Here is a 13,332-nt window from a genome sequence, read left to right as displayed (position 1 = left end):
CTGATTTCGATATTGTTCCCGTCAAATTCTGGGGGGATGAAAATATGCTAGATGGGAAACTCGATTCTCTGTGAGACACGAGGAAGATATTTCTGCTGCTAGAATTAAAGAATTTTTGGATAAAATCTTGTCTGATTTTGAACGAGGTGATGTGTCGAGGAACTCTACACAGAAACGCACTGAAGTCTTGTTAGTATTGAACTTTTTATTCGGTTGATATCTTTCTGCGACTTGCTTTAGGCGGGTATATAACAAAATTGGAGTAATTATGAATGTCATTTTAATTTGAAATGTTTTTCTATTTTTTTTTCTTCGTGAATGCAACAATTATAGGCACCTCCAAAATGCGGAATGTCATGTATAAATTGATACTATAAAATGCCTTGTATGATTTTGTGAATAAATGCAGAGGTTGGGCCACATTAACTGATGGCTCAATCTCAAAAACTGATATTGATAATGTAAAAACAGATGTATTTTAACTCGTTGATTTCACGAATCTTTGACAAGGTGATTCAACTTCCAATCAGACTTGGGAAGGATTCAGGGGGACCTGTCAGACTTAACACTACATCATATTTAGCCCACTTGGGACTTTAGTCCCAGCGGGCTATTGTGTTCACTTTTCGTCCGTCGTCCGTCCGCTGTAGACGGAATCCAGTTATTTTGGGAAGTTTTGAAGATGTTTCAAGGTAATGTCTTAATATTTGGTTTATACATGTATCTACCCTAGACACATCTTCAGCCCAAAAACTGGCCCTGTCACAGATCCCAATTTCATGTCTTCCACACAGTCTCTGATAGTCGTTGGAACTTCCAGGTATGCCATCGGATTCAGTTACAGAGTCAAGACTTCTGGGTGGTGGTACACCAGACTTCTCGCCATCTGAGTTTGACTTCTGGCTTTAGAAATGACAAAAGGAAGTAAACATGTTAAATGATAAGTCAAGAAGTTTATCAGACAGAGTCTGACTTCCTCTATCCCCATCACAATGAAATATTAATGTGCCATGGATTATTGCTAGTTCTGTTCGCGTCTAGGGTACAAGTATTGTAACCCTTCCGCTACTATAAACTACCATCCTCGGCTAGTGCAAGGTTTTTCTGAGAATCAAATATCTGTATTTTAGAACCCCTCTTTATACGATTTAAAAAATCTGTAATCTAACCTTCCTTAAACTATCACCATTAACGTGCCATAGATTTTTTTGCATCTACGGTGTTTCCGAGAGATCAGAATTAAATAAACAGAGCTTCACGGCACGAAGTACATTATAGACGCTCGAGATTCCAGAGTTATACGATTTACAAAATAATTGATGCTGAGAAAGAGAAAGACAGCGCAGAACTTCTGGCTGATAACAGCAAAGTCTTAGTTCTCAGGGTTTCAACTGGCAGTGGCAGAGTCGGAGTTCTCTAACGTAGCCTCATCCCAGATGGTGGTGGAATCCTGATATACATCTTCAGCTTAGTCGATTCAGACTAGGGTGGACCAAACAGGAAGCCCAACTGACAAAAAGCCAATTGAACAAACAAAATCTCAGGCAATGAAGATCGGCCAATCCAAACTAGCTAGATCAACCGAAGCCCTATAAATCGACAAAAAGCCGATCGGACAAACAAAGCCTTCGACGATGAAGATCCAGTCAATCCACTCTAGGCTGTACCAAACTGAGATCCTGAAGACCAAACAACCCCCTTAGTCGAAGATGGCTGCCACACCCTCATCTTATTCCGATCATAGGTACCCTGTAGTAACACTCACATCACCAGCACACCACCACCAACCAGAACAGGCCTACGGTCGAGCACTCCAACTCTGCCACTGGCAGTCGTAACCCTGAGAGTGGGAGGGTGGGGGACGTTTGAAATGGTTGAAAAAGAAAACAAGGAACAAAAATAAAAGAATAAAAAATGAATAAGAATAAAGAAAAAAAATCAAAATAAACATATAGCTGCAAAGCAGCGATAACGGGTTTTCTGGATGCATGTGATCGAAAGGAAAAATTAATTACCGGGCATTCGATGGAAAAATAAAATGAGATGATTTGGATATTATCGGAGCAATCCTATTTTTGGTTGAATGGTCTAACCCAGTATAGTCCCCGTGATTTGGAAATTCTCGGAGCCCTCCTTTATTTACTTACTAAATGACGTCACAAACTGTTATTTCGCCGGTGCTTGTTGTCTAACAATTCAATTCAATTCTTTATTTACAGTAACCTAATAAGTAATTTTAAGTTTCAAATAGGATGGAAAGTACATTCAGACAATCTGTTGGTTCAGAGAGACCGTTATTACAGTATCAATTTATACATTTCGTTTCGAAGCTGTCAGTTGCCGAATCTGAATGAAGATGAATTTTATTTGACGAAATCGGCGGAAAATCATAATAATAATAATCAACAGAATTTCAAGAGGGTTTTCGACGAAAGTCAGAAAACCCTAATAATAATCAACAGAATTTCAAGAGGGTTTTCGACGAAAGTCAGAAAACCCTAATAAGAAAAAAATAAAGAAAAAGTAAGATAAAAAGTACCACTACATTCATACGACACATATAAACTGCATTCACTCCGACTTGCGCACTTGCGCACCATACGATGTCATGACCGATCGTCAAAATTGGTGAATGTTGAAATGGCGATGTTAACAATCCTATTTTTCAACCCTTATTCGTAGCGATTGTAGCGATTCTACGATTTTTAATGGCGATGCTTATAATTGCAATTCCTGTTCATCCAAAAATTCTAGACTCTTGTTTCGATGAATAAATATATGGATTTGAATTGAATTGGGACTGGCCAACGCAGAACTGCAAACAGCGCAGCACAATTCACTTCCGGGTTTCCCGACCTAGTTTCCGTATTGGGGTGACGTCACGCGATGATCAGGTTGTCTCGGTGGTAATTATCTTGACGGTTGTTATTTGTGTAATTTATCTGTTGTATATTTGTCTCAGCGGTTAATCGCCTCGCCGGAATGCGTGTCGAGAAGGGCGGCTGGTTTTAATCGGCTGAACTAGCGAGTGAACTAGTATTTGGCCCGATCGATCAATGATAAAATGATGACAATTTGGAATTTGTAGACTATAGAGAAGGATAGTAGAAAACAATTTCCGGTATTTCCCCGTCGTCCGAGGCCCTGTTTCGTACCCCGAAGTATTGAAGTGTTCGAGACAGAGCCGACGAATCCAACTGACTGTAAACTTACTAGCCTATACCTATTTATTTCCATGTGGCTTCGATTTTTAAGAATGTTTCGCTAAATCTTTTGACGCATTATTTTTCCAGGGGCAGGGGGCCTACCTACCTCAGATTGGCATTTAGTCTGAATAAACCATCGTTTTTAAGTCCATTTTACACTGACACTGTATTGATGGATTGCCAAATAATTTTCTTTTTCTCCTGTTGAAATGAGAAATGATCAGCCATTTTTGAAATTCTAACAATTTGTTTCATGTGTTTCCATGTTTATGAACCACGATTTTTGATGATTTGGAAATAATTTCAAATGGTAGGCATGGAAACATATTGTTAGAATTGTTTAGTGCGTAAAATGGAGTCTCTATTCTCTGATAATTGAATTGAGTTAAAGAAGACTTTAGCAGTCTTCAATTCATTGCCAAATGGATATGAAAATAATGCCAATGGTTTATTCAGACTGCACAGTTTCACTGGTCGTAATAAGACCAAATTGAGGGATGTGTTCAAAAGATTAAGAGAAATATTGATGTCAGACAAAAAATAGACTTTAAGCTCAGTCAGCTTTAGTGGTAGGCCTACATACCTAGTATTGGTATTAATAGGACCAGCACAGACTGGCAGCTGAAATGAATTTTACGGTATTGGCCTACTGTATTGAAGCATTGCCAAAAAGTCTTCATTTAATGGGGTTGAATTTAGAAAAGTTACCCCAAATTTGAATGTTTAATAAAGGCCTATTTACTACGTTTTTTGATGACTTGAAAAAACATTACAGTTTGTAGGCATGGAAACGCATTGTAAAAAGTTGATTTATTTAAGTGAATGGTGTCTCTTTTTGGCAGTCTTTCAATACAGAGTAATTTGGATTAAAAAACCGTGGTTCAGCTGCTAGTTCATTCCGATAATAAATCATTGTCTAACTATTACTACTGACTGCAAGCTGTTCCATGTTTCAGGATGTATGAACTTAGCTAGTTCATTTTAATTAAATGATTTTATGTTGTATGACAGGCTGGTGCTTATTCACATGTATAAGACTCACAGAGTATGTTACACTCTTGTAGTCATCGTGAAGGCTTAACACATTAACTTGTGTTGCTGTTGCTTGCTGTTCGAGTAGTAACTTTGGTGATCTGGACTCTGCTAAACTATGGCTTAAATTTGACTTGACCAGTTTGAATAAGTTCATCGCGACTTTCCAACAAGTATTATCCTTGACCGTGAGTTTTGAATCCTGGTGGTGGTTGAGTTTCCTCAATCAAAGGGTTCTCATCTGATCTAGCCCCTCGATGATAAGGAAAAATATACAAACGTGCTCCTTTGAGTGGCGCTCGAAGTCCTCGACTTAACTGGTTTAAAACACCTTCCAAAACGTGCTTGATTTTTTTTCTTTCAGATAAAACCAAAATTTCCAATCTTCAATCGGCCGGCGTGTATCGCGTGGTGACCAACTCGGTCCAAAAAAATGCCTTTATTCGGTTCATCGAAGAAGAGCCCTCAGGAGCTGGCGAAGGGTTTGAGCGATGCTTTATTGATTCTCGAACGCGGAGATAAGAAAGCGGAAAAAGTGAGTTATAAGTCAACCTTCAATTTAAGTCCATTACAACGTGGTATCCACGCTAACACCAGATGGCGCAAATTGGTTCGTTATCGATGGACTTGGAACTCGAGTTCTCGGCTCTCGAAGTGTTTTCAAACAGTCATCAAATAGATATAGAATTGATGATGGTCCCAATCTTTCACTGAATTACAAAATGAGAAAATTTGAATGTCGGTGTGAGTATCCACTAGCAAAGCTGGCAGATACTCCTGAAATCGTTGCCACTGGTTGTGTTGCTGGTACTTCTATTTCTATGAAAGATTTCTATGAAATTCGATCTAGACATCACAGGTGGTGTCTACTAATGTCTGTTTTTCCAATTGCTTAAAAAAACGAGCATTTTCATGAGACGCGCTTCTATTTTTAAAATGTTTTTAACGCAGGCTTCTGAAGAGGTGTCAAAGATACTGATATCGATGAAGAATATTCTCTACGGTATAAATGACCAGGCTCCACAGGCGGATTTAGTCGCGCAGCTTTCGCAAGAGATGTACAACCACGGTCTATTATTGCAGCTAATTATGAACTTATCCAAGATTGATTTTGAGGTTAGGAAAAGAATTTATTCACCGTTCAATAATTCAATAATGATAATTTGAGACGATTAAGTCGTCAATATTTGGCCTTGCCGGGTAAGACCCGTTGCTGGTAAATTCAATTGTTGATAACAAAAGAAATACCACAATAAATTCAGCCAAAAATGACAAGTTGTATACTAAACTTATATACTTGTATATATTTCGAGCAGTTGATCTGATGATGGCTAATAGTATTTAGCCGAAACATTGCTCGAAATATATATCATTTTACTGTAGAACTTTCCATTTTTGGCTGAATTTATCGTGGGATTTCTCTTGTCATCATCATATGTGATCCTTGAAGTCATATTAATATATTATTCATTGTCAATAGTATGAGACGATGTTAATGCGTTATTTTTCTTCGAAGCGCCAATAAGCGTCACTGAATTTGAAAAAAAATTGTCAATTTCTAATTGAATCTAAGAACAAATTCAATTGTATTATCATGTACTACCGCTGCCTGGTTTGGGCAATGAGTCCTGATTACTAATAGTTTTGTTCTGTTTTTGTTTCGTAGGGTAAAAAAGACGTGGCTCAGATATTCGGTAATGTTTTACGTCGTCAGATTGGAACACGTTATCCGACAGTGGAATACATATGTAATAAGGATGAAATCTTATTCATGCTTATGAGAGGGTAATGTATATACGTTTATTTTCTTAAATCCTGAGTCCCTACGACTCCTTGATTCCATAAAAACTCTTTGTAAATGGAAAATGCTTTTAAACGTGCGTGAAACTCCTTTATTTGGAACGAAATTCCCGAAACTCCATTGAAATTGTTTAGATTTTGAGAAATAGACAATTAGCAATTTATATTCTAAACTTGGGCAGTAACTGGCTGTTTTTACGTTTTGATATCATGGTTCATATAGACGAAAAAGTTTAAACTTTAAACGGTTTGAATTGTTGTCCTCATTGATGTCACTAATAGCAATCAAACCACAAATCTTAGTTTTGCTCTTTCCTGAAACTGCACTGTGTTTTATCGCGACTTTTCTACAACTGTTCTGATTATTGTATTTGTAGCTATGAACAGCCGGATATAGCGTTGAACTGTGGAATAATGCTGCGCGACTGTTGTCGGTACGAGGAACTCGCTAAAGTGGTGCTGTTATCAAAAGAATTCAATCAATTTTTTACGTACGTCGAATTGTCGACGTTTGACATCGCGTCTGATGCATTCGCGACGTTTAGGGTAAGGTTTATTCATTTAGCTGTGTCTTCTCAATCTAACAGAACCCATCAATATCGATATAGCTGCTTCCGCCTGATAGAGTCCGACGAAGTAAGCCTAAATTTGGGACTAGAAACCCAAGTTACTTGACTGATTCAATTTTTTTTAGAGATCTGAATATCAGATCAGGGAAATTGAGATCAACATCATGGAGACCACTTTTTGACTATAGTCACGAACGACTGTGCAATTAGGCCCCGTACCTTTATATTGATTTACTATGCATGGGGCTCATACACGTTTCATATATTCAGAACAATTCTTTTCTCTAGGATTTATTGACTCGGCATAAATTGTTATGCGCTCAGTATCTGGAGGAAAATTACGACAAGGTTTTCGCGAACTACAAGATTTTACTGACGTCGGAAAATTACGTGACCAAGAGGCAAGCTCTGAAGGTAGGTCGCACGCGCGGTGGAGTTTCAGTGGGTTAGATTTAGGTCACTCTCGACTGTTGAGAATTTCCCATATAGAAACTTGAAGACTTAATATGTATGTGTGTATGTTTTTACAGTTACTAGGTGAGCTTTTGTTGGATCGTCACAACTTTGTGACAATGACTACGTATATCACTAACCCCGAAAACTTGAAGTTAATGATGAACATGCTTCGAGATAAAAGTCGCAACATTCAATTTGAGGCTTTTCACGTTTTCAAGGTACGTAGAAAATGGCGGTCTATGACAGGGTTCGTACACCTGGAATTCCTGGGTTTCCTGAGCAAAATCAATTCCAGGACCTTGAATTCCTGGAAATTCAGGGTTTTTAAGGGCTTTTCCTGGAAAACTCCTGGATCCTTGTAAATACTACAATGAGGCTTGGTGTTCTAATGCAGCGATCCCACTAGATGGCAGTACTATTCATAGGTTAAACGAACTGATTATTAACTGTCTCCAGGTTCTTACGGGTTTTGGAAAATTGCAATTCAATTCTATGAGCCATTATCAAAAATCTCATGTAGATTTGAGTAAAAAATCACTTTTCTCTTAGTTTTTAGCCCATTGGGGACTTGAACCCCAGCGGGCTATTGCATTCACTTTTCATCCTTTGTTCATTGTTTTGATATTTGGTTGTATACACCCTAGACACATCTTCAGCCTGAAACTACAATCTCTTGATATTCATGTGTTTAGTGTATCCTCCTGGGGCTCATCATCTTCAGGAAGATCGGGTTGGTCGGATATAAGATCGCAGTCCTGTGACCTTATATATGATGAATATGGAAATATTCAGATTGTTGAGCTTGTTCACTCAGTTGGCACGACGTCCCTTGAACCCTTATTTTCATCGACAGGTTTTTGTCGCCAATCCGAATAAACCGAAGGCGATTTTGGACATTCTTCTGCGTAATCAAGACAGATTGGTCGAATTCTTGAGCAATTTTCACACGGATCGTACGGAAGATGAACAATTTGCCGATGAGAAGGGCTACCTCATCAAACAAATAATGGAGTTGAAACCTTCTGCCGAGACGGCGACGACCACGGCAGCGACCACTACAACAACAACAACAACGTCGACGACGACGACAACTGCCAAACAATAATGGTCGCTCAAATTTAGCGTTGTTTTTGTGTTTGAATTGAACTGATGATCGTCATCGCCGCGATGTATGGAAAACATGAAAAAAGAAGAAGAACGACAGGGGAAAAATAACGTAAATTTCATTCGGCAAAAGTCCGTTATAACGTTCGCCATCGCCGCCATCTTTTAAATGCGGGTGCTCGCGTAACGCTGAACGATTTTCTGAGAACATTTACCAGATTTAAGAGGAAGATTCGATGAAAATACAGTAAACCCCCCACTTAACCCAGATCAGTTCAATCGAAGTATGTATAATTGGAATTTTCGAAGTAATCGAAGACGGATCGGTCGTCAACGTTTTGAACTCAGAACATTTCTCATAAACCGGATTTTACTCGGTTCATTATGATGCGGATTAATTCTCGTAAACCGATCTGGATTAAGCGAGGTCTACTGGTATTTTTTTCAATCCTCAAGTTGCTTAGCACTACATCAACTGGTTAACTTTAACCAACCTTTGAGCAACTGGGTGTGGAATGTGAAAGACAGATCGACCACTTCACCGCTGTAATCGGTCAACTATATCGTTCTTTAAAACGCTGAATTCTTTATAACGCCGTGTTTTCTTGGTGCAAGCGGTGGCAATATATAGAGGTCTTGCACGTGAGGCAACCTGTGTTGACGACTCGCCGTACATGCCGACTAAAGATAATCAGGCACTTGAAAACTCTGGGGTCTTTCATGTATATGACTTATCAGGGGCGTCACTAGGAGTTTTTAAAGGGGTCATAAAGTGGTACTATGTATATACCACACTTCGTACTGTATCCACCGAGCTCTGAAGGCAAACGAGCATTTCTGAATCCTCGAAATTACTTGAATGTTCCTAAATAATCTTAATGTTTGAAATTTGAAGCTTGAGAGGCGTTTTCTGGACATTTCGAAGGCTAAAGCAAAATATTTATGAAATTTGCAGAATGGGAAAAAACAAAATTTCTAACTAAAAAAACATGCAGAACTTGGATTTAAAAGGGGGTTGTCCACAACTCCCGACACCCACTGGTGACGCCCATGCTTATTGTTTTTGCCAATAAAGATCGTGTATTCATGTTGAAAAAGCGCGTGGCTGCAAGACCACTATAACGAACTTCGAATGTATGTTTACTCCTTGTCCTGAATATATATAAAAAATGGACGAATGCGAAAAAACATTTCATACCTACACATGTATGTATTGATCTATGTCTGTCTCTGGCGCGCGTGTGTGCTCCCTCTCGTGTACGGTTTATTATCGAATGCGTATGTTTCATGGCTTACCTCGCACGAATGATTGATACTGTTTGTAATCCGCTCGCGGTGCACGAGCCAACTGGCGCCCGGTCGACGCTGGAATATTACGCTTCTTTTTTGCATGAGCTCGTCCGAATGAAGGAATTTCTGTTACTGAGCTTTTAAAAGATGGTAGTCACGCGCTGACTAGAATATAGGAAGACATTTTTTTACTGCATGGAAGTTTTGGAAATCAATAGTGTAATATTCAGAGCAAGTTGTTCCTAAAACTTTGAATTCATCGTAGAAGAGCTAACGGAATTATTAATCCCATGTGTATATGTGTTTGTTTGGTTGACTGAGTCGACTGACGATAGGGCTGCTCCCACCTTCAGGAGCACTCCACTGGTAGTTCTACAGGGTCCCTATGACTCCTTCATTCCTTGAAAACTCCTTCTAGATCGTAGATACGTAATTGGGATATGCAAGTGATGCAGATGCTTCCTCGAAATTTGAAATTTTCTCCTTGAAAAGTCCTTGAATTCTGGAATTACTGATCAGAAGGGACCCTGTTCTATCAGTTGTGGATGACGCTGTATTTAATTCATAGCCACTGTTCACTCGGTCCTGATTGAACTGCTCACCGAGTTTCCAATCGAACGGCTCACCGAGTCGACTCGGTCTCCCGAATGAATGTGGGTATTATCTCACTATCGGAAATAAGTCGAAGTTTCGTACGCTAGGTATTTAAGAATCGGCTCGAATCGAGAAATAGGTAAAGATTTCAAAGTTTTATTTTCATGAATATTTCGTTGTTGTGTAATTGTTTTGCTTGTCGAGAATATTAGATTGTTTTTACTACGCTGCCATACGATTTACATGAGTTCTGGTAATTAATGTTCACAAACTTGAGTCTCTATTCTTCTGATCAATGAATTTTCGATGAACTTTCATTAGTAATTGGGTTCATCTTATTATCTCTGGATAAACACAGATTGATCTTTTAGAGTTCATATATAACCGCTTTCTAATTCATCGTAAGAATTTGAGAAATTATGGATGGATTTTAATTGAATCTGGAATCGTCCTCTGATGCGCGCTTGCGAATCCGGTCGATCCTCACTTGCCACAAGCGGAATCCTCGATTGCCGTGGTCATAGAATCCGTATTAGGTACTTGATACCCTGAATTTTGTTGCAAAAATGATAGACTATTAAAAGTGAAGTTTGAAGTGGTGATTGCAATTAATGGTAAATTTTCAAATAAATCCTTTTTCGATTTTCTTTGATACAGTCACGATTCCCGGTGTCATCTCACGTAGGTACTTGTGTATGACATTAAGTGCAGGTTATCTTAACTTCACTAATTAGTTTTTTCTCCTCTGAGTCTGTTGTAGCTTTCCACCTTATAAGTCTTATTTACGACATTTGATGCAAATGAATACTCAAAAAAGAAAGTTGTACACTTTATTGAATTGTTTGATATTTTTTCGTAGCTACTTAATTTCGATGACACATGACACATTCTAATACCAGTGATTACTTACTTACTGATCCTTCTAATTCTTATTCACTGTTTAATATTTGCATTATGGCAATCTGAATGATACAGTTCCTGATACATTGGCTGGCAATGTGAACCAACTGCTTATTATGCCTATGCTCATTGGTTAATTTTGAACAAAGCCCGACTATGAGTAGTAGCTCTATTACCAACTACATGTGTGTGATAACTCACAGTAAGTCAACCCCTGATATACGGCCCTCCCATTTACCGCCACCCCTGCCTACCGCCAGGTTTTCTCAATGTACATCTCTATACAAATACATAGTAAAACATCCCTGATATTCGACCCTCCCATATACCGCCACCCCCGCCTACCGCCAGGTTTTCTCAATGTACATCTCTATACAAATACATAGTAAAACATCCCTGATATACGACCCTCCCATATACCGCCAACCCCGCCTACCGCCAGGTTTTCTCAATGTACATCTCTATACAAATACATAGTAAAACATCCCCGATATACCGCCTTCCCATTTACCGCCACCCTCCGCCTACCCCCAGGTTTTCTCAATATACATCTCTATACAAGCACGTAGTAAAACAACCTTGATATAGCGCCAAAACCATTCTGCACCGATGTGGTTGGTATATTGGGGGTTGACTAGTAAGGTGGCAGTGATCTAGATAATACATTCATAGAGTATACGATAAGCTATTATTGGTCATAATGAACTGATTTTTCAGTCGCCTGAAGTTTTTTGTAACGGGGTTCCGTAGTAAGATGACCTTGCAGCTGAAAAAGATGAAACGACGTGAATTATAGAAATGATAGAGACTAGAGAAGCAGTTATCGCTGGATAGGGACTATGTCTACCATATATACTTGTGCTGTTAACCCTTTCAGTGCTGACTAATTAATACCCTATAGTGCTGGAGATAATTTGAAAATTCTACACTGTGGTGCGGTGTATCGTTAGTTACTAGTATTTCACTATGTTTGACACGTGCTGCCATTTTTCAAGAGAGATAATTACTAATTACATCAATACACCACAGTGCGGTTTACTAGCAAAATCTATCACTGATTTATACACCGCACTGCGGTGTAGACGCACTGAAAGGGTTAAGGAAGTAAACCAATACTTTCTTTAAAGACCTTATTTTAAGATCCACATATTACTTACACGAACGTACCAAACAATGTGATATGAATTATTTACCTACTATACTAGCTCTTCATTAATTTGTGTGTGTATCTTTTTACGTAAAGAGACTATAGACTAATACGTGTTATTATATTCATATGTATATCTATATATGGTATGTATAATTATCATTACATAAGGTATGGTATTATGTTATAATTATAATGATTTATTTATTTATTATGTGTGTGAATTATTTGTTTCGATGACGAGCGCCACCTGCAGGTATTGAAAATGAACCGATTCTGGTTCTGCGTTTTTATGTGCTTTACTAGCAAGCAGTGATTGTGTCTAATGCAGGAGTCGAGCGCTATCAAACATTCATCATTGTAGTTTGAAGTCTTGAGATCACTTTTTGAAAGTGAGCTCATAAAATATCTGGTGAAAACAAACGCCAAAACGAAGAATAATTTCGAATTTCATTAAAATGGAACTTTTGTTTTTGGCGCGTCGACCAAGAAATCCAAAAACGAAAAATTCTTCACCAGACGGATTTATTACAGGAAATTCAAACTTCTTTTTTCGTTTCGGCGTACTTCTCATTTGCATATCGGGAATTTTATATTATGGCCGGCATCAGCCACATTAGGGAAGGGTCAAAGCAGCAGTTCGACACGTGGCATAGACTCCGGTTAATTTATCAATGGTTACCAACAAGTTTTTGGTGTATCGCATGTAAATTAATTTTAAGAGATAATTCCATCTTGGCACCTTGAATTTAATTTTTTCATATAATTTATTATTATATACATTATTTGCATATATGTTCGTAAATAACATTCAATTTCAATTCGATGAGCAATTTAGTTGATCGTGGACTGGACATATGGATAAGAAGCTAGATTGGACTTGCATCATCACAAGTTCCAAAATTAAGTTTGAATTTATCTAGAATTGAAAACGGTTGAAGTAAAAATTTCTGGTGCGACACACAGTGCAGAATATTGCAAATAATATCATTTGAGTTATAACTGTATGACTGACTGTACATAGTATGTATGTATGTATGTGTTCAAGAAAACACAAGCAAATGAATAACTGTGAAATAAAACCAATTTCATTAAAATTGTTGGAGATGTTTGGTATTTTATATTCTGATTGTGGAGTGTTTGGTCGTTTAATCACTTGATCGCCCGATGGAATAGTCGAGAGTTTGACTCACTGTAAAGTAATGAACACAGTACTGCGTAAATTCCTCAAATT

The 13,332-nt window shown here is 38.2% G+C and overlaps 1 protein-coding gene across 1 annotated transcript; it reads left to right on the top strand.

Annotated features, from left to right (window-relative positions):
- The first annotated feature begins 2,760 nt into the window (after positions 1-2,760).
- On the top strand, positions 2,761-13,170 carry LOC141910996 (protein Mo25-like). The gene is made up of 8 exons (XM_074801926.1): positions 2,761-2,906; positions 4,603-4,773; positions 5,190-5,354; positions 5,905-6,023; positions 6,416-6,584; positions 6,896-7,021; positions 7,138-7,281; positions 7,917-13,170. Exons 2-8 carry the CDS (start codon positions 4,672-4,674, stop codon positions 8,166-8,168), a joined length of 1,077 nt encoding a protein of 358 aa, XP_074658027.1. The 5' UTR covers positions 2,761-2,906; positions 4,603-4,671; the 3' UTR covers positions 8,169-13,170.
- The last annotated feature ends 162 nt before the right edge of the window (positions 13,171-13,332 follow it).

Source organism: Tubulanus polymorphus, chromosome 9 (genome assembly GCF_964204645.1).
Source record: "Tubulanus polymorphus chromosome 9, tnTubPoly1.2, whole genome shotgun sequence".
NCBI classification, from domain to species: domain Eukaryota; kingdom Metazoa; phylum Nemertea; class Palaeonemertea; order Tubulaniformes; family Tubulanidae; genus Tubulanus; species Tubulanus polymorphus.
This window is presented reverse-complemented; position numbering and strand designations above follow the sequence as displayed.

What these genes read in the sequence shown, in the direction of transcription:
- LOC141910996 (XM_074801926.1), top strand. Translation starts at nt 4,672, where the DNA reads ATGCCTTTATTCGGTTCATCGAAGAAGAGCCCTCAGGAGCTGGCGAAG. An exon ending in TTATTCATGCTTATGAGAGG is followed by an intron (nt 6,024 to 6,415) that starts GTAATGTATATA and finishes TTGTATTTGTAG; the next exon opens with CTATGAACAGCCGGATATAG. An exon ending in AGGCTTTTCACGTTTTCAAG is followed by an intron (nt 7,282 to 7,916) that starts GTACGTAGAAAA and finishes TTTCATCGACAG; the next exon opens with GTTTTTGTCGCCAATCCGAA.